This window comes from Notamacropus eugenii, chromosome 2 (assembly GCF_028372415.1).
Source record: "Notamacropus eugenii isolate mMacEug1 chromosome 2, mMacEug1.pri_v2, whole genome shotgun sequence".
NCBI lineage: Eukaryota > Metazoa > Chordata > Mammalia > Diprotodontia > Macropodidae > Notamacropus > Notamacropus eugenii.
In genome coordinates this window covers 500465366-500490236 of record NC_092873.1, presented here as the reverse complement: position 1 = coordinate 500490236, position 24871 = coordinate 500465366, and the positions used below count along the sequence as shown (strand labels likewise).

The window sequence follows — 24871 nt, the reverse complement described above, 5'->3', positions numbered from 1 at the left end:
AAACTTCAGAAGGGACTATGAGCTGTTTGCATGCACAAACAGCTCTCCTGGAACAGCTGAAGAAGGAAATAGAAGAAAAACTGGCCCATGATTTCAAAAGTATGAAAAAAGAATTCACTGAAAAGAACAGATCTTTAAAAAGGAAAATTAGACAAAAGGAAAAGGAAGCACAAAACCTAAATGGAAAAATTGGACAAATGGAAAAAGGAAGTACAAAACCTAACTGGGAAAATTGGACAAATGAAAAGGAAGTACAAAAACTAACTGGAGAAAATAATTCCTTAAGGGGAATAATTAGACAGATGAAAAAGGAGATGTAAAAGTTAACTGAAGAAAACAATTTGATGAAAATTATAATTGGGCAAGTAGAAGTGAATGACTTTATGAAACATCAAGAATAAGTTAAACAAAATCTAAGGAATGAAAAGATAGAAAAAATGTAAAATATCTAATTAGAAAAACAACTGACCTGGAAAATAGATCCAGGAGAGAAAATTTAAGAATTATTGGGCTACCAGAAAGCCATGATGGAAAAAGAGTCTGGACATGATCTTCCAAGAAGTCATCAAGGAAAATTGTCCAGAAGTGCTAGATCCAGAAAGCAAAATAGCCATCTAAAGAATCCACCATTCACCTCCCGAAAGGGATTTAAAACTAAAAACACCAAGAAACATTGTTGCCAAATTCCAGAACTATCAAGTGAAGGAGAAAATACTCCAGGCAGCCAGAAAGAAACTATTCAAATATCGAGGAGCTACAGTCAGGATCACACAGGGCCTTGCAGCTTCTACATTAAAAGATCGAAGGAATTGGAATATGATATTCTGTAAGGCAAAGGCAAAGGACTACAACCAAGGATCAATTACCCATTAAAGTTCAGCATAACATTTCAGGCAAGGAGATGGACATTCAACAAAATAAAGGATTTCCAAATCTTCCTGACAAAAAGGCCAGAACTCAATAGAAAATTCTATCTTCAAGTGCAGGTCTCAAGAGAGGCATAAAAAAAGTAAATAGGGGACAAGAAAAACTTCTTACTCAATTGGGACAAACTGTTTCCCTATAAGGGAAGATGACACTTGTTAATCTTGAGAATTGTGCAGCTATTATGAAGTATAAAAGGGATATACATAGATGGAAGTAATGGGTATAAAGTAAGTGATGTGATAATAAAATTGTACTTCAAGCATGTGAAGGGGTATAACAAGAGATGTGAAAAGGAAGAAGCAGAAAATGATAAATTACATCTCAGGAAGAAGTACAAAATTATAGTACAGGGAAAGAGGGGAGGGAGATGAGCAGTGTTTGAGAGGTACTCTCATCTGATTTGGTTCAAGGAGAGAACAATAAACTTAATTAAGTATATAAATCTAACTAGCCCTATAGGCAGTAGGAGAGGAAGGAGGAAGAAAGGGGAGGGGAAGCTAAAAGGAAGGGAAGAAGTAGTAAGGTTAAAGGGGAATAAAAGTGAGTGGGGCTGAAAGAAGGAAGGGAAGACTGTGGGAGATGGTGGTCAAAAGTGCGAACTGTGTTGAGGAGAGGGAGGGAGACAGGAGAACTAAAAGTCCAAATGGTGGGAAATAAGATGGAGAGAAAGTCATAGATTTTAATCATAACTGTGAAAGTGAATGGAATGAACTCTCCCATAAAATGAAGACGAATAACAGAATGCGTTAAAAGCCATAATGCCACAATACGTTGTCTATAAGAAACACATTTGAAACATGGGGATAAACACAGGCTAAAGGTAAAAGGTTGGAGCAGAATATATTGTGCTTCAGCTGATGTAAGAAAAGCAAGGAGAGCAATCCTAACTCAGACAAAGCAAAAGCAGAAATAGATCTAATCAACAGAGATAAGGAAGGAAATTATATCCTGCTAAAAGGCACCATAGACAATGAAGTAATACCATTACTAAACATGTATGCTCCAAGTGGTATAGCATCTAAATTCTTAGAGGAGAGGTTGGGGGAGTTGCAGGAAGAAATTGACAGCAAAACTATACTAGCAGGGAACCTCAAACTCCCCCTTCTGAACTTCATAAATCTAACCTTAAAATAAACAAGAAAGAAGTTAAGGAGGTGAATAAAACTCTGGATAAGGTAGATATGTTAGATCTCTGGAGAAAACTGAATGGGGATAGAAAGGAATATACTTTTTCTCAGTGGCACATGGCACATATACAAAAATTGACCATGTTCTATGGCATGAAACTTCACAATACTGTGCAGAAAGGCAAAGATAGTCAACGTATCCTTTTCAGATCACAATGCAATAAAAATTATATGTAATAAAAGGCCATGGAAAGATAAACCAAAAATTAATTGGAGGCTAAATAATCTAATCCTAAAGAAAGAGTGGGTTAAACAACAAATCATAGAAACAATCAACAACTTCACTGAAGAGAAGGACAATGATGAGACAACCTATCAATCTTATGGGATACTGCAAAAGCAGTTCTTAGGGAAAGTTTTATATCTTTGAATACCTACATGAATAAAATAGAGAAAGATGAGATCAATGACTTGGGCATAGAGTTGAAAAAGCTAGAAAAAGAACAAATTGAAAATCCCCGAATAAGTACCAAATTAGAAATACTGAAAACCAAAGGAGAGATCAATAAAATTAAAATTAAGAAAACTACTAAACTAATAAATAAAACTAACAGTTGGTTTTATGAAAAAACTAATAAAATTGATAAACCATTGGTCAATTTGATTATGAAAGAAGAAAACCAAATTACAAATATCAAAAATGAAGGGGATGAACTCACCTCCAATGAGGAGGAAATTAAAATAATAATTAGAAATTACTTTACGCAACTTTATGCCCATAAATTCGACAATCTAAATGAGATAGATAAGTATTTTAAAAAATGTATAAACTGCCCAGACTAACAGAAGAGAAAGTTGAGTACTTAAACAACCCCTTCCCAGAAAAAGAAATTGAACAAGCCATCAAGGTAAAAATCTCCAGGGTCAGATAGATTTGCAAGTGAATTCTATCAAACATTTAAAGAACAGTTAGCTCCAATATTATATAGACTATTTGGGAAAATTGAGGAAGATGGACTACTCCCAAATTCCTTTTATTGTATAAATATGGTTTTTCATACCTAAACCAGGAAGAGATGAAAAAGAGAAAGAAAATTATAGACCAATTTCTCTAATGAATATAGATGCAAAAATTTTAAATAAGAGTTTATCAAAAAGAATACAACAACTTATCATGAGAATAATACATTATGATTAGGTAGGATTCATACCAGGAATTCAGGGCTGGTTCAATATTAGGAAAACTATTAGCATTACTAATCATATCAACAACAAAACTAACAGTAACCACATGACTATCTGAATAGATGCAGAGAAAGCTTTTGACAACACCCATTCCCATTAAAAGCACTGGAGAGCATAGGAATAAAGGGAACTTTCCATAGAATAATAATTAATATCTACCTAAAACCTTCAGTAAGCATTATATACAATGGAGATAAGCTAGATGCGGTAAGATCAGGGGTAAAACCAGTATGTCCATTATCACCACTGTTATTCAATATGGTACTAGAAATGTTAGCTGTAGCAATTATAAAATGTAAAAAAATTGAAGGAATTAGAATAAGCAAGGAAGAAACTAAGTTATCACTCTTTGCAGATGATATCATAATATACTCAGAGAATCCCAGAGATTCAAGTAAAAAAATACTTAAAATAATTAACAACTTTGGCAAAGTTGCAGGTTACAAAATAAACCCACACAAATCTTCTGCATTCCTATATATTGGTAACAAAGTCCAACAGCAAGAGACAGAAAGAGAAATCCCATTTAAAGCTAGGGTGGACACTATAAAATATTTGGCAGTTTACCTGCCAAAAGAAACCCAGGGACTATATGAACACAATTACAAGACACTTTTCAAACACATAAAGTCAGATCTAAGTAAATGGAAAAACATCAGTTGCTTGTAGGTAGGCCAAGCCAATATAATAATAATGATAATTCTACCTAAATTAATTTACTTATTTAATGCCATACCAATCAAACTATCAAACAGTCATATTCTTTTTTTTTTTAAAGCCAAAGAAAACAAAGTTTATTAAGGATTCGCCAAGTTGGGTTGCCTCCTAAGGAGCCTAAGCATTTGTAACGCTTGTATTCACAAGAGGGCCAGATGGAATCCCAGCTAGACAGGGTCTTAGCTGGATTGAATCTGAGTGCCTTCATGGAGGCAAGGTGGGAGTTAAATACAGAAAAGAGTATAGGAGGAATCTGGGGGGTGGGGAGGTGGTCTGGTAGTCCAGGGTGATGGGAGGAAGGGTTTAGGAAGGGTATTGAGGAGAAGTCCAAGGAGGAAATCCAAGGAGGGTCAAAGGCTGGAAACAGCTGGAGGCTATCACGAGACAGACTAGGAGGCAGACTAGGGGGCAAACAATTATTTTCTAGAGCTGGAAAAAAAAACAATATAAAAATTCATCTAGAAGAACAAGAGGTCCAGAATATGAAGGGGAGTAATAAAAAGAAACGCTAGGGAAGGTGGCCTAGTGCTACCAGATCTCAAATTGTATTATAAAGCAGCAATTATCAAAACCACTTGGTACTGTCTAAGAAACAGAAGGGTAGACAAGTGGAATATGCTAGGTACTCAAGACACAGCAGGCAGTGATTACAGCAATCTACTGTTTGATAAATCCAAGGACCCCAGCTTCTGGGATAAGAACTCACTGTTGGACAAAAATTGCTGGGAAAACTGGATAACAGTGTGGTGGAAACTAGGCATAGAACAATGTCTGACACTGTACACAAGAATAAAGTCCAAATGGGTACACAATCTAGGTATAAAGATGGATACTATGGACAAATTAGTGGAGCAAGGAATAGTGTATTTATCAGACTTATAGAGAAAGGAAAAATTTTTGACCAAAGAAAAGATAGAAAGCATTATGAAGTGCAAGATGAATAATTTTTATTAAATTAAACTGAAAAGTTTTTGCACAACCAAACCCAATGCATCCAAGATTCGGAGGGATGCAGAAAACTGGAAAAATATTTTTGCAGCTAGTGTCTGTGATAAAGGCTTCATTTCTACAATATATAGAGAACTGAGTCAAATGTACAAAAATACAAGTCATTCCCCAATTGATAAATAGTCAAAGGATAAGTAGTTTTCAGAGAAAGAAATTAAATATATCTATAGTCATATGAAAAAGTATTGTGGATCACTATTGATTAGAGAGATGCAAATCAGAACAACTCTGAGGTACCATATCACACCTTTCAGACTGGCAAACATGACAGAACAGTCGGATGATAAATGTTGGAGAAAATGTGGGAGATTTGGAAGACTAATTCACTGTTGGTGGAGCTGTGAGCTGATGCAACCATTCTGGAGGGCAGTTTGGAACTATGCCCAAAGGGCTACAAAAATATTCATACCCTTTGACCCAGCAATATTGCTTCTAGGACTGTATCCCAAAGAGATCATAAAAATTGGATAGGGTCCTACATATACAAAAATATCTATAGCAGCACTTTTTGTGGTGGCCAAAAGGTGGAAATCAAGAGGATGCCCATCAATTGGGGAATGGCTGAATAAACTGTGGCATATGAATGTAATGGAATACTATTGTGCTATAAGAAATGATGAACAGGAAGACTTCAGAGAGGCCTGGAAAGACTTATATGATCTCATGCTAAGCAAAAGGAGCAGAACCAGGAGAACTTTGTGCACAGCAGTGACCACAGTGTGCAAGAGCTTTTCCTGATAGACTTAGAACTTCACAATTCAAGGACTTAAAAAAAAGTCCCAATGGTCTTCTAAGGCAATATGCCTTCCACATCCAGAGAAAGAATGGAATTAAATTGCAGAATGTAGGAGATAATTTTCTTTTGTATTATGTTTTGAATTGTTATAAGATTTCTCCCATTCATTTCAATTCTTCTATGCAGCACAACTGTGATGAAAATGTATTTAATAGAAATGTATGTGTAGAACCTATACAAAATTGTATGCCGTCTCGGGGAGGGAGGTGGAATGTAAGGGGGAGGGAGGGAAAAAGAAATCTAATTTATATGGTAGTGATTATGGAACACTGAAAATAAATAAAATTAATAAAAAATTTTTAAAAGAAAAAACAGCAATGTCACAGTGCTTGATATACAATTGCACAACTAGCCAGTAGAAGTAGGGTTCAGATTTATAGGGACTATATCAAGGCAAGGAACATTATTTATTAATACTTCCAATGTGTTAGGAACTCTGTTAAGTGTTGGGGATACAAATGCAAGGAAAACTCTCTGCACCCTTGTGTTTACATTCTGATGGAAGAAGACAAGACATAAAAAAATGGCTGAAAAACAAAGAAGTGGAGGGGAAGGGGGAGAGTCAGAAGAACCTCCAGGAGAGGAGTGAAGCATGGAAGGTCTGGAAATGTCCCCAAAATGGGAGCCTCTGGAAAGAACACACCAATGGGAGAAGGGGTCTCCATGGCACAGGGATATTTCCAGATTTTCAAAGTAATTTCTTGACAATTAATTATATTCTAAACTCAGCTGATGTCATTGTTTTGAAGTTAAGCTTAAAATTAAAAATGGTTAGCTTCTCTACATAGAATATAGGTTCCCAACCTTTTCTTTTTGTTCTGTCATGGACCTCAGCACTTTGGAAGACACACACGCACACACACACACACACACACACACAGAGAGAGAGAGAGAGAGAGAGAGAGAGAGAGAGAGAGAGAGAGAGAGAGAGAGAGAGAGAGAGAGAGAGAAGATAGCACAGCACAGCAATTGGCTGACTTCCTAGAATCAAATGAGCTTCAATTTCAATCTAACTCAGAGTTGGCAGGAAGGTCAGTTAGTTATAAACTGTCCTTACTTAAACTCAAAAAGTCTTTCACTAGGCAGGAAGGGAGGAAGGGTAGTGTATTGGCAGTGAGGATTCAAAGGGTGAAAGGGGAGTTTAGAGAAGGTGCTATTATTAAAACTATTTTACAGAGGAAGAAACTGGGGCTGAAGGTAAGTAATTTGCCCAGGGTCATAAAGCTGGTATCACTGTGAAATTAGACTTGAAATTAATTCCTCCATACTCCAAGGACTCTTACCCACTGTGATGCTCAAGTGCTCCACTAGATGAGGGGCAGCAATGGAATAAAAAGCTGGGTTTGAACCCAGAGGACATGAATCCAAGTCTGAGCTCTGCCACTAACTAACTCTATGACTTTATAACAGTAAGCTAACAGCTTTGTTTCTTTATAATCAAAATGGAAGAGGTGGTTGAGATGCTCTCTGAGAACTCTTTGAATGATCTATATGAAAAAGAAAAAATGGAAAAAGAATTGGTTATTAAACAAAATGTATCACAAAAACTAGACAATAATTTTGCGATGAAGGGAGACAAATCATCATCCATTCTATATAGTACAATCATTTCCAAATGGGTCAATGATCTAAATAAAAAAAAACACCATAAAAGAATTAATGGTGAAGAGACGGTTATAGTTTTCACAACTGAGGGAAGGAAAACAATTCTTAACCAGCAGGTCTTAAAGAAAATTATGAGGTTAGATGATCACCCAGATGGAGAACAAGACTAATGTTGCCTTATTTCTCTCCCTAAGGATGCCTTGTGTTTCAGCCAAAGATCACCTTTAACTTGCTCCTCTGTTCTCTCCAGGTTTTTGTGACATTGTCCCCTCTTGGGTCTCCTCCTACCTATCTGATCACTCTTAGTTTCATTGGATGGTTCTTCTGCCAGGTTGAGCCTGCTGATTGGGCCCTTTTCTCTTCTTTTCTCCCTTTAGGTTAATTCACTTAGTGATCTCAGTAGCTGTCATGGATTCAATTATCATCTCTATTCAGATGATGCCCAGGCCTTAACCTGTCCCCTAACCTCCCACTTCACAGCTCCAAGTGCATGTTAGACTTCCTAAACTGAGTGTTCTATAGACATCATTAACTCAACATGTCCAAAATTAAACTCGTTCTCTTTTCTCCAAGCTTCCCCTCTTCCTAACTTTCCTATTGTTGTTGAGGGCACCACCATCCTTTTAGTTACCCAGGATCATAATCCAGGCAACTTCCTCACTTGCTCACTATCTCACTCCTCATCTCTAAAGTATTGTCAAGCCCTATTGTTTCTGCTTTACAACATGTCCCATGTACATTCCCTTCTCTGGTATCCACTCTCCTCCCCTCATATCTAGGCTATTTCATACCTTCTGATTGCTCTCCATGCCTCATGTCTCTCCTCACTCCAGTCTATCCTACACTCAGCTATCAGAGTGATCTTTCTAAAGGCAGGTTCGACCATGTTGTATCCCTATGCTGTAATCTGCAGAGGTTACCTGTCACCTGTAGGGTCAAATGCAGAATCCTCTCTTTGGTGCTCAAAGCCTTTCATAGAGATATACATATATACACACACACACACAAATAGCCCACTACTGGGCTGATTTCCTTGAATTAAACCAGTTTCATTTTCTATCTACTTCAAAGTTTACAGGAAATACTGTACAAACTGTCCTTACATGAAGTCAGAAGTTATTTTCCTAAAGAGGGGTAGGGAACTGGGTGGTGGTATTCTGTTCAGGCAGCAGGGGAAGGAGGAAAGTAGAGGAGTTTCAAATTGGTCCAGATGCCAAGGGACTGACTGTGCAGAACTGAAAGACATTTCTGTCATTTTTTTTCTATTTAAGTAAAGAGCAATGTGTGATCCCTTTTCCCCCAAATTTTATTTCTTTTCAATTAAAAAATGAGGGTGATCACAATATCTACTCCCCAGGTTTATTGTGAGGATCAAAAGAGATAATGCTTTACAAACCTTAAGGTACTATAGAAATACTAATAATTGTAATTACTATAATCCTTATTATTTTCTCTCCCTTCCCCCTGCCTCCATTTGAGGGAAAAAGAAATACTCAACTTATGTAACTACTATGCAAAAGAAATCACCACACTAGATACATCCAAAAATATATTTCTAATTCTACACCTTGAGTTCATCACCTTTCTTTCAGAAGGTCAGAAGGCATGTTTCATAATTCGTCCTCTGAAATCCTGGTTTATTACCACATTGATCTGAGTTATCAAAGCCCAATATAAGAAAAATGACAATATTACTTAAATTAATTTTCATATTCTATCTCTTCAATTACATGCAAAAATAATTTTAACATTCACCTTTTAAAATTTTGAATACCAAATTTTCTCCCTCCCTCCCTTCCATCTGCCTTCATTGAACAGGCAAACATTTTCATATAGTTTATACATGGATAGTCATGCAAAACATATTTCCATATTATTTATGCTGCAAAAGAAAACACAAAAAATCCCAGGAAAAATAAAGTGAAAAAGGATGCTTCAATCTGCAATCAGACTCTATCAATTATTTCTCTGGAAGTGAATAGCATTTTTCATCATAAGTCCTTTGGAACCATCTTAGAGCATTGAATTGCTAAGAATAAAGTCATTCACAATTCTTCCTCATAAAATACTGATGTTACTATGTTCAGTGTTCTGGTCCTGCTCATGACAATTTTCTTCACTTTGTAAGTCTTTGCAAGATTTTCTGAAATCATCGTGTTCGCCATTTGTTACAGCACAGCAGTGTTCCATTACAATCATACAACATAACTTGTTGAGTCATTCCCCAATTGATGGGCATCCCTTCCGCATCCAATTGTCTGCCACCACTAAAAGAGCTGCTATGGATATTTTTGTACACACAGGTCATGTAACTGTTTTTAAAAATCTCTTTAGGATACTGACCCAGTAATGATATCATTGGTTCAAAGGGCACACATAGTTTTATAGCATCATGGGTAGAGTTCCAAATTATTTTCCACAGTGGATTAGTTCAGAATTCTGCCAACAGGCCATTAATATCCCAAATTTCCGATATCCCCTCCCATATTTGTCTTTTTCTGTTATATTAGTCAATCTCCTGGCAGTGACTTGATATGTCAGAGGTCTTTTGATTTGCATTTCTCTACTCAATAAAGACTGAGAGCTGTTTTTCATATGAATATAGATAGCTTTGATTACTGCATCTGAAAACTGCCTACTTATATACTTTGTTATGTTTCTTTTTCTTATCATCATTAAATTTCTCCCTGATTTGAATTAGAAGCAGTGAAGAAACACTGCTAGTTCTAAGGTCTTTAATTTCTTATATAGGCCTTTGTAATCCTTAAAAATACTTTTTGGATTCCTTTTGGCAACATAATCTCTTACCACAAGAATCACCAGAAAATAGAACTATCTGTACAGGCAATGACAGGGTCTACTGCCTTCAGTAACTGTCTTACCAACAACCTGCCTTCTCTATTTGTTTCTTAATAGATAATCCTTTGAAAGAAGACTGGAGAAAGGGTCTGAGTATAAATACAATCTCTGCTACAGACCACATGTGTGACTTAGGCAAGTCATATTCCTCTTTGGGGCCACAGTATCCCCGTCTGCAAAAAGATGTTAGACTAGAAGATCCCTAAGGTCCCTGACAGCTCTAAATCTACCATCTTATGATCCCTAAGGTGTCTGTCCTCTCTGAGTCTACCCTCCAAAGATGGCTTTGAAACCAAAAACATCTTGGTATTTTAGAGATGAAGGAAAATAACTCAGATAATACTCTAGTTTGCATCTGCCAGTGTGATGCTATCCACTGCCCAATGGTAGAATGAAAAGAATCAATAGGATCCTGAGACAGTAATCAGACAAATTCATTCATCTCATCTCTCTTTTTTAGTTGATTTCCAGAATAAACAACTTACAAACCCAAATAATTGTAATCAACCTTCCAAGGGCAGACATAAATATATTTGAGATGATCTTCTATTTTAGATAATCTCCAACCTCTCCTCCTCCAGTGGGAATCAGGGCAAGCCAATATCCCCTCAAAGATCTCCATGTAATAATCCTCAGCATCCTCATTAGGTACCTCCCCTTTTTGTCTCCTCATTCAGCCACTGTCACAAAGTGCTAGCTACTAGTTTCAGTTTCCCTTTCCTCTACTTCATTTCCATATTTTTTTTTACTCCTCAGAATTCTTTAAAAACTGAAAGCTGTCACAGTTCAGTGATCAGAGAGCTTTAGGTTAACAAACTGACTGAGAGAGAGTCAAAGTGAAAAGATTAAAAGAAAAACGAACAAACAACACCAAAGGAGTCACCAAATCTATGAAATACAGAAGACACAGAGACTGGGAAGTGGAGAAGTGGTAAGAACTTTTCTGTATTTTCTTTTCTAAATAGACCTCTCAGAAACTGTAAAGCAGCTGTGCTCTGTTTTATAATCTCTGCTTGGAGTTTGAGGAGTGAAGTGGGTAGGCCAGGCATTTTGCTTAAAATAGGACATGTTTTGTCCTCAGCCACCTCAGAGATCAGCAAAGTCTAAATCTTGGTCTGGTCAGGAGTTGCTTCAGAGCATTTGCTGTGTCCACTCCATGAGAAGCACTATTCTAGGCACTGAGGTAAGGAGGAGAGGTAAATGTCTGGCATAGAATGTTTCTGAGAAGTTGAACTATTTTAATATTGTCTGTGATGCAAATGTCTAAAACTATGCAAGTGTTGAAAATCTTAAAGTTTGAGAGAGGAGAAGAAAAGACAGAGGAAAAAACCTGAACAGGAATCTAGAGCCCACTGAAACTGCCAAATCCTGCCTCCAGAATCTCATTCCATACAGCCAGTTTTCCCATTTATTAGAATTAGATACTGTGGGACTGTGGGCTCTTTTAACGGCACTTTCTCCATCTTGGCTTATTTACTCTCTACACAGTCTGAAAACTGGAAACTTCTGAAACAAACTCAAGTCCAAGCTTTTGAGTATTCAAAATGCTAATTGACCAAGGCTAAGCACAGCACTGAAATAGGAAATATTTAATCAAAGTTCAAAATGTGAATGAAAGAGCAAGAGGGCAAGCCTTGACCACAGCTCCAAATAAATGTTGTATCTTTCTATTTGATGAACATATCCCCACAGAAAAGGAAAGAAACAGAGCACAGAAGGAGGAATGGTTTCTGTGGGAGGGCATTTCATTCTATCATGAGGCCAGGGTTTAAGCAATCAGAAGCCAGAAGAATAATCAATGTGTTGGATCCAGACTTTTCCTCTAACCAGATATTTCCCCCCTGGGAGATTATGACAGGGAAAATAGTTAGAGATGTTTGCTAACTCCTGGTGGGAGTGACTGAGGGCAAGATCTGTATCTTAGTACCTAAACTGTATTACTTCTGGAACTCCTAAGTATGGAGAGTCTCTAAACACTAAGTAAGGGTTGTCTACATGTCTGAGGCATCATAATTGGAAGTTGTATTAATTTGGATTTTTAGAAAGAGTTAAAGATCATTCAATTTTCTGTTTAATTGATGAACTGGTAAAAATCTTGATGCATAACCTGGTAGGAGAAGTCAGTTCAACAAATTTGTATTAAGGGCCTACTAGGTGCCATGTACTAAGCACTAAGAAACAGATAAAGCATCCCCTCCCCCCAAAAATCCCAACTCTCCAGGAATTCACAATCTAATGGGAGAGACAACGTACCAACTATGTAGAAAGAGATATAGACAGGGTATATTAGAGATAATTTTAAATTGTATTTAAAATTGGAAAGACAATCTCTGCTCTGAAAAACATGTTGCTCCTAACAAAACCCCCACCCTTTCTTCCTTTCTTTTTCAACCCTAACTCCTCAAATAGGTCAGTAATTCACCTTCCAGACATAACAGTTGCCTGAATAGGACACCAGCCGTTCATCTCTCACTTACCTACTCCAGCTAAATCCCTTGGTTCAGAGGAAATCATGATGAAGATATCCAATGAAAAACTAAAGTAGATGACTTCAGCCTCAGCATTGTAAAGTTACCCAGAAGCCCATAGCAGTAGGAAAGATGAGCCCTCCAGCACACCAGAGATGGCAGCTAGGTGGCGCAGTATTTAGAGTTTGACCCCAGAAGTCAGGAAGAACTGAGTTCAAATCTAGCTAGCTCTACTTACTAGTCAAGTGACAACAGTAAGGTCACTTACAATCTGTCTGTCTCAGTTTCCTCAACTGTAAAATAGGAGTAATAATAACACCTCTTCACAGAAGTCCAGTGAGATATTTGCAAAGTGCTTACTATAGTGCCTTGTACACTTTAGGTGCTTAATAAATGCTTTGTCCCTTCCCCCATCAAGAAAACATGAAAGTGGTAAGAAAGCAAGAGGGTGAGCACCCTGGGAATCCTAGGTAACAACCAGAGAGCAACCAATGACCAGAGCAGTGGCAACCAACATAATGTCACAGCACTTGGAGAAAGCCCACAACACAAGGCTCCAATGTGCTTAGCATTCTGTCCAGAGACTCCAGAAAGGGCCCTGAAGACTCTGCTCTGTGAACCTTAAAGATCCAGGGACAGGGGAGTGAGGCTGAGGCCCAGGAGAGGAATTTCAGCACAAGAATTCAGAGACCCAAGGCTTGAGCAAGTCCAAACCTCTCAGTCATTTAAAATGGAAGGGGTAGGAGAAGGGAATAAGCATTTATGTAGTTCCTACTATGTGTCAGGGACCATGCTAGTGCTTTTTACAAACATTATTTCACTTGCTTCTTAGGACAACCCTGCAAGGTTGATGCTGATACTAACCATCTTTTACAGGTGAAGAAACTGAAGCAAAAACTAAGGTTTTGTCTTGCTTAGAGGCACACAGCTAGCAAGTGTCTGAGGTCAGGTTTAAATATACCTTCCAATACCAGCTTTTCCCAGTGCTCTACCCACTGTACCACCTCGCTTCCTCAATCACTTGTGCTGGTAGCAGGGAAGGGAAACCTGGCCCTGGCACATTCCTTATTCAGGAACTAAAGCTGGAGAGATAAGAAGAAAATCAAGAAAACTAGAAGTGCTCTGGAGTCAAAGACCTGAGCATGAACTCAATCTCCACTATTTCTTGACTGTGTGACTTTGGGCAGCCACTTACACTTTCTGTACTTTAGGTTCCTGTAAACTGGAATAGATGATCTCTAAGGTCACTTCCAACTCAACCTATGATTTTATAAATATGTCAAAAATCCTCACATTTTTGCAATCTGAAACATTTTCAGAGGCGCAGAAAAACATGAGAAGAGGTAGCTGTTCCTACTTTTTATAGTAAATTGCATTTGAAGAAATAGAGGCTGGATACTAAAAAGTAATTACATTCAGGTCTTAATGCAAATAATTAATCCCCTGCCATGGTTGCATTATTAGGATTCATAGTGCAAGCTTCCATTCGTCTGGATTCAGTTACTATTAGAGGCAGTTTGTTCATCCTTCCTTGCCGAAGAAGACCATGCCATCAGGGAAATGATGACATGACTTGCACTTGACTGTGTTTTGAGTTAGGGAGGGCTGTGCAGGTCACCAGCCTCACTTCTCCTCTAGGGCCATCTGAATTCAGTGACCAGATATTTATCAGGATGACTGCAGATGACCCAGGATGAGGCAATTGGGGTTAAGTGACCTGCCCAAGGTCACCCAGCTAGTGAGTGTCAAGTGTCTGAGGTGAGATTTGAACTCAGGTCCTCCTGACTCCTGCACTGGTGCTCTATCCACTGCACCACCTAGAGGCCCTAATTCACCTTTGAATATTGAAATTGAGTTGCACATGATTGCTTCACAGGATTCATTATTTGCGCTTTCAGTGTGTGACATGGGAGATACTGACACAGGACGACTCAGCATGGAATGCCCACCTCAGAGAAGGTGCTGTGCTCTATGAGCAAGGCAGAATTGAAACAGCTTAAACACAGGATGCACAAATTTTGAGTAACCACCCCAAATGTTCATATGTACTATTTATGCTCAACATGTAGTAGAGCATTCCAAGCTGGTACTAGTGTGGTCTGCCACAGTTGGACACACTGAAACTTGACTTTAGCATAGTGATATCATTTTCATCCTCTTCAGGAAGGAAGGACCACATCGATACAGGAATTAATGGGGAGAAAGATAAGAGGTCTTTGGTTCTGCCTGGAAACACAGTCTATGGGGAGGGTCATAATTGGTAAAAGGAGTATGGCCGTGAGAATGCTGTTTCCAGGCTCAGGATTTTGAAGTGGTTAATATTTTCCAACTCCTATTTGAAGAGCCTTTGTATTTGCAGGTAACAATTCACCTCCAACATGGCCAGTACTCTTTTGATGCCAGCTCCAGTTTGCCTAATTGAAAACAGTAATGGGCAGTTCATGGTGAACCACGAAGCACTGCAGGTCCTTACCACAATTACCCAGCCTGTGGTCGTGGTGGCCATTGTGGGACTCTATCGCACTGGAAAATCCTACCTGATGAATAAGTTGGCTCAACAGAAAACTGGTAAGTCCAAAAGGTAAGGCTATGACACATCCCTCTGTGTACACATTCAGAAGATTATGCATTTGGATCAGATTAGGGTCTTAGTGATAAGAATAAATGAATTTTTATAGGCAGGATTTCTTCCTCAGTGCTCCTGATTCCTTTCAAATATAATAATGAAGAAACAGGACAGAGAAGGGAATTGAAATATTGTATTACAGAAGTTTTTCTTTCACAAGAAACATGAAGAGCTTAAAAATAAAATAATGTTAGAGGTCATAAAACAGAGAATTAAAAATAAATAGGCTAGACAAGAAAAGAAGTAATGAGGAAGAAAAAGGAAAGGACATTTTTTTTTTAAAAAGGAGAAGTAACAACAAAAGGGAGAAGGCTAAAAAAGCATCAACAGATAGTTACTTAGTGAGGGTGATGTTTTAGATGACATCATCTTAATAAGGAAAAGTAGAGATATGTATTTTTACATATTAACAGTTGTGATGAGGAGCAAAATTTTTTTGACTACTCTTTCCCAATTTATTACTTAAAATGAGAGTTTGAAAGGGAAACTTCTGAACCAAAATCTTAACTGGACAGAGAGAAACAAGGTCTGAAAGAGAAAGAGAAATGAGCAAATATAAAAATAAGCAGAGAAATTAAAAATATAAATAATTTCAAAGAATCTAGAATAGGTCAGTTAAATGGGAATGAGGTGAGAAGATTGGAGTGGGGAGGACAAAGTGGGAATAATACATGGGTGCAATATCAAATTCAACAACTTCTCTCTCAGAAAGTACAATCAATGTCACCATATCTCTGCCATTCTATGGGAAGTCCATGGGAAGAGCAAAGAGTTATTCTGGAGAGATTATTGACTGTGAAAGCTGAAGAGAGGAGAGAGAAAGGAACTAAAGCAGTTCATGTGTAGAGACAATTGAACATAACATATATCTCAGAATGGATATAGAAAAACTTCTTGAGAAAAGATTTTAATGCATATTCTGAAAGAATTGAATGGTGTTCCTAGGTTTCATAAACTGAGAAGTTCATAGTGGTCAGTCATTGAAAGTGAATTTGGGTATGACTTTCTCTCAGTTGATATGTTAGAAATATTCATTCATGACTTTGTTTTCTTGTTGGTTACAGTGACAATATATAGAATAGTCAAGAACCTCAATGGTTCAGCCTAGGAATTGAGAAACTGGAGGTTCAGGAGAAGGGTGATCCCTATCAAGAGAGAAGTGAATCTAAGCAAATCTACCATTAGATAAGAAATATGCAAACTGAGGTGGAGCACACAGCTAATTAATTACTTAATGAGATTTATTGCAGTTTTAATCATTAATAAGAAATGTCAGAACATGATTTACTTAGAACCCAGGATAGAAATAAGAAAGTTGCACTGGTAACAGATAGAATGAAGTTTAAACAATATTGGTTACACATGAGGACTGACTCTAACTCACGGAGACACTAGTATAGAAGTTGCTTAAACTTAAAAGCAAATTTAAAAAAAGTCTCATGTCAAAATGCTGATTTTAAGAGATTATGTATAAAATAAATAAAAGGAGAAAGACAGATTCCACATGTGGACTGGATGCATAATCAAACCGAATAAAATAAACTGACAAGAGTGGATAAGAAACCAGAACCCAACAACACAAGAAACACAACCAGAAATAAATATTCATCTAGAATGAAAATAAGAGGAAGGAATAACACATACTATGCATCAGAGTGATTCCATAAAAATAGAGGCTGAATGAAGCTACAAAACAAAACAAAAACGAAAATCCACATTACTAAGAAAGATATACAGGAAATAACACTATGATTAAAGAACAGACAATGAAGCAATACTACACTCACTATTGAGTGGAGCTTGGCCATATATGCACCCTATGGAATAGCATCCATTTCATTTTTAAATATTAGCTGAATTAGAAAAGATACACATAGATAATAGCATAATATTTATAGGTGACTTTAATGTTTGCTTCTCAGAGCAAGAAGTGCCTTAGTGCTTCTACGTTAAATTAAATCCCTCTGTGGGTCATTTGAAGCATTTTACACTCAATCTACATCCATCTCTTTCCACTAGTTGTCTGATTGGAATGTCCTCCACATGCCCCAAAGGTCAAAACTTCGACTTTGCTACCATCTGGGCTCATCTCTCTAAACTCTTGTGCAGGTTTCTCCCTTGGTTCCACAGTGCAGTCTCACACCAAAGGCATCTGGATTTGGTGTGTTCCTCATCCCAAGAAACCAAATCATACCCTCATTCTTCTGGACACCGAGGGTCTGGGTGATGTGGAGAAGGTAAGAAGCAGTGGGGGCCACACTGCTCAAGCAAATGTTATTAAATATTGTTGTTATAGGACTGCAGTGTAACAAACACCAAGCAAGTTGGTTTTCCCCTACTGCCTAACCATGGTACTCTGGGGCATCTCACAGAAATGACAAAAGTCATGAATTCAGTGCAGATAATGTGATCTAACTTCTAGGGTGACAATAAGAATGACACATGGATCTTTGCCCTGGCTGTGCTACTGAGCAGTACTTTTGTCTACAACAGCATGGGCACCATCAACCAGCAGGCTATGGAAGACCTGTAGTATCCTTTTTGCACAAAATAAGATGATAGTAAGAAATCACTTGGCCAACTTCAAGATCTATAACAGGGGTGGGGAACTTGTTGTCTCAAAGCCACAGGTATCCTTCTAGGTCCTTGGGTATGGGCTTTTGACTGAACCCAAGTTTTACAGATAAAATCATTATATCAAGGGGATTTGTTCTAGCAAGTTTGGATTCAGTCAAAAGGCTGCACTAGAGGACTTAGAGGGCAACACACGGCCTTGAAGCCACAGGCTCCACATGCCTGGTCTATATTATTGCTGAAAGGAAGAGCAAAATAAGCCTGAGACAGCTCTTTTCTTCCCTAAAGAGACCTCTAGAAAGTCCGTATTTTATTGAATTGGGAGCCATCTCCAGTCATACTAATCTGTATCTAACCACTGGGCCCAGATTGGTCCAGGGGAGAGAGTGAAGCTTCTGACTTTGCACAGCTCTCCCTCACTTAAATCCAATTCACTTTTAAGTCATGATATCTCCTTCAGATAACATGGTCCTCTGTAAGAATGAAGGATAAACAACAACGATAACAATTTTATTATATCACTGAGAACGAAAAGAGAGGAAGATAGAGATACACGGAGAGAGAGACACACACAGAGAGATAAAGTCAAAGAGACAAAGATTGAAAACATAGCCTAGTGCAGGTGTGGGGTACGTGTGACGTCAAGGTCACATATGTCCCTCAAGGAGCTCAGTTGAGGCCCTTAAACTGAATGCAAACTTCACAGAATAAATCCCTTTAATAAAAGAATTTGTTCTGTAAAACTTGGACTCTGTCAAAAAGCCACACCCAAGGACCTAAAAGGCCATAGTTTCCCCACCCCTAGATTGGATAGAGAAGTCCTTTGCAATCAGGAAGACCTAGGTTATAATTTTTCTTCTAACAAGGCAAAACACTTAAAGTCTCTAAAGCTATACAAATCAAATATCAATCTGTATTTCTAAGTGAAAATTTCTCACTGTGAGTTCCCTATACTGATGAAAACAAGCATCCAGTGAAACACACACACACACACACATACACTTAGTAATGGTCAGAAAAGTCTCATGTTCCTGCAAAAAAAAAAACCAAACCAGTAAGTTGATACAAGGGGAGAAGTAGAAGACTTTAGGGAATTGGGAGACTTAAGGAATGATGACTGCTAGGCTCTTTTTCTGCCACTTTTCGTTAATTAACACCACCAGCTATGTAACAGAACTGACAGATAAAATCAAAACAAAATCCTCCACCAACACTGAGGAGATGAATGACTCCATGGAATTTGGAAGCCTCTTTCCAGACTTTGTGTGGACTGTGCGTGATTTCCTCTTGGAGTTGAAAATCAATGGGCAGCCTATCACCTCTGACCAGTACCTGGAGAATTCCCTGCAAGTGATAAAAGGTCCCAGGGAAGAAGGGTTGGGTAAAGGGGGAAATCCCAGAAACTGCTTTTAATACTGTCCAGTTAATCTGTTTGTAGTCATACTCTCTAGCCTCCTCAAAAAAAGATTAACATGGTGCAAGGCTTAGAAGGAAACTAGATGACTAGGTTCAACTAACAATTGTATTCAAAGGATAAATTTTTTGTCCTTTTCCTTTTCTCTCTCTTTACTCAACCTCATGCCTACAAACATCAGTGTTAGGTGGGAGTCAAATGTTCTAAAGAGGACACAAGTGGACAGGACTGAACTCCAGTCCAACTTTCACTCTATGACAGATTCTTCTTTCTTCCTTTTCCTTAGGTCCCAGTGAAGAAGCTAGAATGTGCATCCAGAAGTTCTTTGTAAACAGGAAATGCTTCATCTTTGTCCCACCTGCTGATACAATGAAGCTCCAACACCTGGACAAACTTCATGATGATGAACTTGATGTTGACTTTGTGGAAAATACTAAGAACTTCTGTGATTACATCTACGATGAAGCTAAGGCCAAGACTCTCCCAGGAGGTGGCATGGTCAATGGGCCTCGTGAGTCTTCTGCTCACCAGCACTTCCCATGATTTGCTTATGGCACTTGTAGGGAATACTAGAGTGTCTCACCAGAGAGGAGTCTTCCTCGGGTAACCATGAACAAAGCCAATGGCTGTCTTCTTGCATCAGACCAATCACATGTACCACATTTGTAAGAACTTTGGTCACCAAAAACATCTTTCTTATTTCCCATTTCCTCAACATACTTGCTACTTCCTGATTCTATCAGAAAGCTCACTTTCTGAGAAACAAAATGAAATCCCTACTCCCCACCCTGACAAAGAATAAAGATACAACCTCCTTCCTCAACAAGGTGCCCTGGCCATTCTCCCAATCACTCCACTTGTCTTCCCTCTATAGGTCTAGGAAACCTGATCCTGAACTATGTAGAAGCCATCACCAGTGGAGATATTCCCTGTATGGAGAATACAGTCTTGGCACTGGCTGAGCTAGAGAACTCGGCTGCAGTTCAAAAGGCTCTTACACTGTATGAAGAGCTGATGACACAGAAGGTCCAGTTCCCCACAGAAACCATTCAAGAACTGTTGGACATCCATGCCATCTGTAAGAGGGAAGCCACTCAAGTCTTTGTCAGGGACTCTTTCAAGGATATGAATCAGAAATTCCAAACAAAACTGGAGGTACCTTTTTTATTTTATGACTTTGCCTATGACCTAAGTTCTTAGTACGTTTGAAAGCCTCAGACCTCAGTATTGTGACTCTGACACCCCATTTTCAATATTATCAGTAAGTGAAAGTCTCATGACTCGTATGTGCTCTGTAGGTCTAATGTAACATGGTTGTCTATTACATATATTGAAAATCTTGAAAAGTTAAAAGGTTACACATCAAAGGTCCACTTGAGGCTTTTGGTCTGCAAGGTGGGTTATATACTATGGTATATGCTGCAAACAAAGACAGCAGTGGGAAGGGATTTTTGGAAGTTTCCAATCAAGACACTTGTATGCTTCATATATTGAAGGATCTAATGGGAGTTGATCTCAGGCTAATGGGTGAGAGGACGGATTTGGTGCTTTTGACTGCCTGTAAAAGTGCATAGAGACAACAGATTTTGGTTCTATACCAATGTGCAGGAAGGATAAGTACCTCATATGTTAGATTTTAAAATTTATTTTTCTTTAACTTATGGAGTAAATCAAGCATTTTCATAACATGGTATTAAAAAGATGATTGCACGTTGAACTGCAAGCCTCTTGCATGAGACCTGCCATTCCTTTTAAATATATAATAAAATCACCATTCAAGTTTCTTATTTTTCCTTGTATTTCTTCCTTCCCCACCCCTACCCTAGAGATGGCTACTATTAGACACAAATGGGTACATATATGTAAAATTATTCAATACAGACTTCTATTTATGAGTTCTTTTTCTGGATGGAGATAGCATCTATCTTCACAGGTTCTTTATTTTTAATTTCTGTATTTATAATGACCAAAATGATTTAATGCTTCTGAATTATTCTTAAAACAATATTGCTATTACTGTATGCAGTGTTCTCTAGGTTCTTTATTATTTCATGCAAGTCTTTTCATATTTTCCTAAGATTACTGAGCTCATTATTTCTTACAACAGAGTAGTATTTCATCACAATCATATACCACAGACCTGACATGTTCTTAAGGGGAATCATCTGAAGAAAAACTTCCTAACAATCAAAATTACTTAAAAGTGAAAGATCATGGGTTCTGCTTCTTTAGAACTCCTCAAGAATAGGCTGGACAATAGCTTGGGCGACATGGATCATGGGATAGATTACATGACTACAAAGGTCCTTTTGAATTCCGAAATTACGTCATTCTTTTGCATCACTTAAGTCTTAATTCTGTTTTCTTTAATTAATCACTCTAAAGACTCAGCTAGAAGCCAAGCTAGATGACTTCCAAAAACAAAATGAAAGACAGTCTATAGACCGGTGCGCTGCTTTGCTCCAGGATATTTTCAGTCCTCTGGAAGAAGAAGTGAAGCAGAATGCCTTCTTCAAACCAGGGGGCTATAGTGTCTTTCTTCAGAAGAAGGAAGAGCTCATATATAAGTACCGCCAGCAGCCTAAGAAGGGGATACAGGTAAACCCTCCCTTTGGGCACAGGTTCTGGGTTGTAGATTAAGGGAAGCCAGGATCTTTTAAAAGTCTGTTATAAGCCTCAAAGTGAATAGTTAATAGCCCTGTCAGCTGGAGTGATGCACAAGGAAGTTCTGCTCAGACGAATGAACAAGCCTTGGATTTACCCTCACATCACATTACTTGTTTTTGTTTCACTCTCTTCCTATCCTCCAGGCAGAGAAGACTTTGGAAGAATACTTGAAGTCAAAGGAAACGGTAACTGAGGCAATTAACCAGGCAGACAAAATGCTTACTGCCAAGGAAAAGGAGATGGAAGGTGAGAAATACATGAAAGAGACTGTATCCTCAGGAATGCTGAGAATTGTGCCCTCTGCCTTCAGAAATGTTATTTATAATGACTTGATGTCCTTGAGAGCATTTGAATTCAACAAAGACTCCTTTTTTACTTCCTAAATATTTCCTTCTCTCTAGGCAAGTAGTAGTTATTCTAGTGAAGAGGTCCAATAACTTTGTTCTGTGAAGTCAAACCAATAGTAAGCAGCTGAGTAAAAGGCTGAGGGAGGGTGAAGCCTATGACCTCTAGTTGTTTTTCTTCAGTCATTTTAGTCATGTTCCACTCTTTGTGACCCCATTTGGGGTTTTTGTGGCAAAGATGTTAGAGTGGTTTTCCATTTTCTTCTCCAACTCATTCTATAGATTAAAAAACTGAGGCACATAAGTTAAGCAACTTGCCCATGGACACACAACTAGCAAGTGTCTGGAGTCAAATTTCAGCTCAGGTCTTCCTGACTCCAGGCCTCTTTATCTACTACACCACTCAGATGCCCTTTCTACCTTTAGTTAAATTTTTAAAATTCTCATTCCTTCTCAGAGCAACAGAGGAAAGCAGAAGCTGCAGCAGCTGCTGCAAGAGAGTTGGAAATACAGCAAAGAAGGCAAGAGCAGATAGTGCTGGAAAATCAAAGGAGAGAGCAAGAGGAACTAAGGCAAATGGAAGCAAATAGGGAAGCCCAGAGGAGGCAATTGTTGGAACAACAAGAGAGAGAGCGTGCTCGGAGACTACAGGTATTACATTGTCCCAGTTCAACATATGTCCTCTTCCTTGTCTCCATCATCCTGATGAATATCTGGTCACTGGATCCAGATGGCTCAGGAGGAGAAAGTGAGGCTGGTGACCTTGCACAGTCCTCTCTCACTTGAAACAAAGTCAATTGCAAGCCATGTCATCATTGGTCCTCTTTGAAAATGAAGGATGAACACAATAACCAATACAATGATTTAAGTAAATGGAGATCATGCATTTACAACATTTGAATAGCAAAAATTTTTTATGTTAAAGGAAATCCAATATAGTTCAGGCCAACATCCCCTGTTTCTTTTTATTAATTCATTTGGTAAATATTTATTAAGCACCTAAGTCACTATGGCAGCCCATGAAGATAAGGGGGAAAAGATATGAAGGAAAGGAGGAAGGAAGAAAAGGAATGAAAGAGAGGGGTACATAGGGAATGAAGAAAGGAAAGAAGAAGGAAGAATGAAAGCATGGGCAGGAGGAAGGGGGAGGGAAAGAGGAATTAAGGAAGGATGGAGGGAAGGAGGAAAAATGAAAGAAAGGTAGAAAGGCAGGAAAGTTGGGATTAAAGAAAGAGGGAAGGGAAAGAAAGGAAAAAGATAGGGAAAAAGGATGGGAGAGAGGGAAGGAGGAGAGAGAAAAGGGAAAGGAAAATTCAGAGTATTCCAAGAGTTATTCTATTTTTATGAACTTCTAACATGCCTCTCTATACCAACTCCTTGAATAATTAGGTATATTGACTTATATTGTAAATTTTCTTTATATGTGTTCAAATTGTTTCCCTAACTAGATGGTATTTTATGTTTCTTGGAATCCTCCACAGATCTTAGTAAAGTATCTTGCGTGTTCACATTTTTAATGAAGAAATGATTAAGTAGCTAGAACTTAAGGCTACTAATCAATAGGAAATGCAATAGAATGTGACTTCCATAAAGGCAGGGAACTTTCATGTTTTTGCCTTTGTATCCCATCACCTAGAACATAGTAGTAGCTGTTCTTTGCACTAACTTGTATTGCCAGCTCTCTGATTTGATCTACACTTGACCTGGTGGATGCCTTTTTGTTCTCATTTCTCCGCAGGAACAACAACGATTCATCGAGGAACAGAACAGGAGGGAGATTGCTGAAAGACAGCGCCAGCTCCAGCATTTGCAGGCCCAGTATGATGCCTGTCGCTCAAATAACAACTGTATTATATTGTGAAGATAAAAGCTTCACCATTCCATCTATCCACAGCTAGAGCATCAGTTAAATGAGAAATGTTTATTCTTGGTACAATGCACAAGAGACTCATCTTACTGAAATAATAGAAGAATTATACAATTGAATGATTAAAGATATCTCAGAAAGCATCTGTCAAACTCTGGCCCAAAGACAGTGTTTCTTTTTTTTTTTTTAACAATATTTGTGACAAGCAAATGATCATTAAGGCTCAGCTCAAAGACCCCAAAGGATGGAGAATTCACTGCCTTTATAGTCCAGGTATCCCATTCCATTTTTGGTCAATCCTCTGTTCAGGGGTCTTTCCTTAGCAGGAACCAGGAGCCTTCCCTGAAAATGTCATCTAATTCTGGTCTCTATGAATGATTTCACTTTGTCTAATCCTTCCTCCCTCATGGCAACCTTTCAAGTATTTCAATACAAATATTGTGAAACAGAAAGTGGAAGAGAAGAAAAGAAAAAAGAGGAAGAAAGGGATGGTTGGTGGGTTAAAGCACAGCCAACAAGATGTTTGCTGCTGTCATGCTTTCCCATGTGGGGTCTCTTTCGTTCTTTTTTCATCCCCAAGTGCTCTCTACTCTGAGGAATGTAAATAAATCATTACTGGTTGCTATA

General features: G+C 38.2%; 1 protein-coding gene across 3 annotated transcripts in view; it reads left to right on the top strand.

The window, feature by feature from the left end:
• Positions 1-24871, top strand: part of LOC140529958 (guanylate-binding protein 1-like) — a 48551-nt gene extending 23680 nt beyond the window's left edge. Inside the window, exons 1-11 of one of the 3 annotated variants that reach the window (XM_072649020.1) lie at positions 11006-11215; positions 15112-15320; positions 17488-17615; positions 17801-17910; positions 19116-19312; positions 19653-19877; positions 20241-20521; positions 21752-21964; positions 22177-22279; positions 22835-23028; positions 24116-24871. In XM_072649020.1, coding sequence (XP_072505121.1) covers positions 15131-15320; positions 17488-17615; positions 17801-17910; positions 19116-19312; positions 19653-19877; positions 20241-20521; positions 21752-21964; positions 22177-22279; positions 22835-23028; positions 24116-24238 — 1764 coding nt within the window. In that variant the 5' untranslated portion in view covers positions 11006-11215; positions 15112-15130 and the 3' untranslated portion in view covers positions 24239-24871. Of the gene's footprint in view, positions 1-11004; positions 11216-15111; positions 15321-17487; positions 17616-17800; positions 17911-19115; positions 19313-19652; positions 19878-20240; positions 20522-21751; positions 21965-22176; positions 22280-22834; positions 23029-24115 lie in introns of those variants that run through there. The other 2 variants (XM_072649023.1, XM_072649021.1) reach the window with 2 other exon arrangements.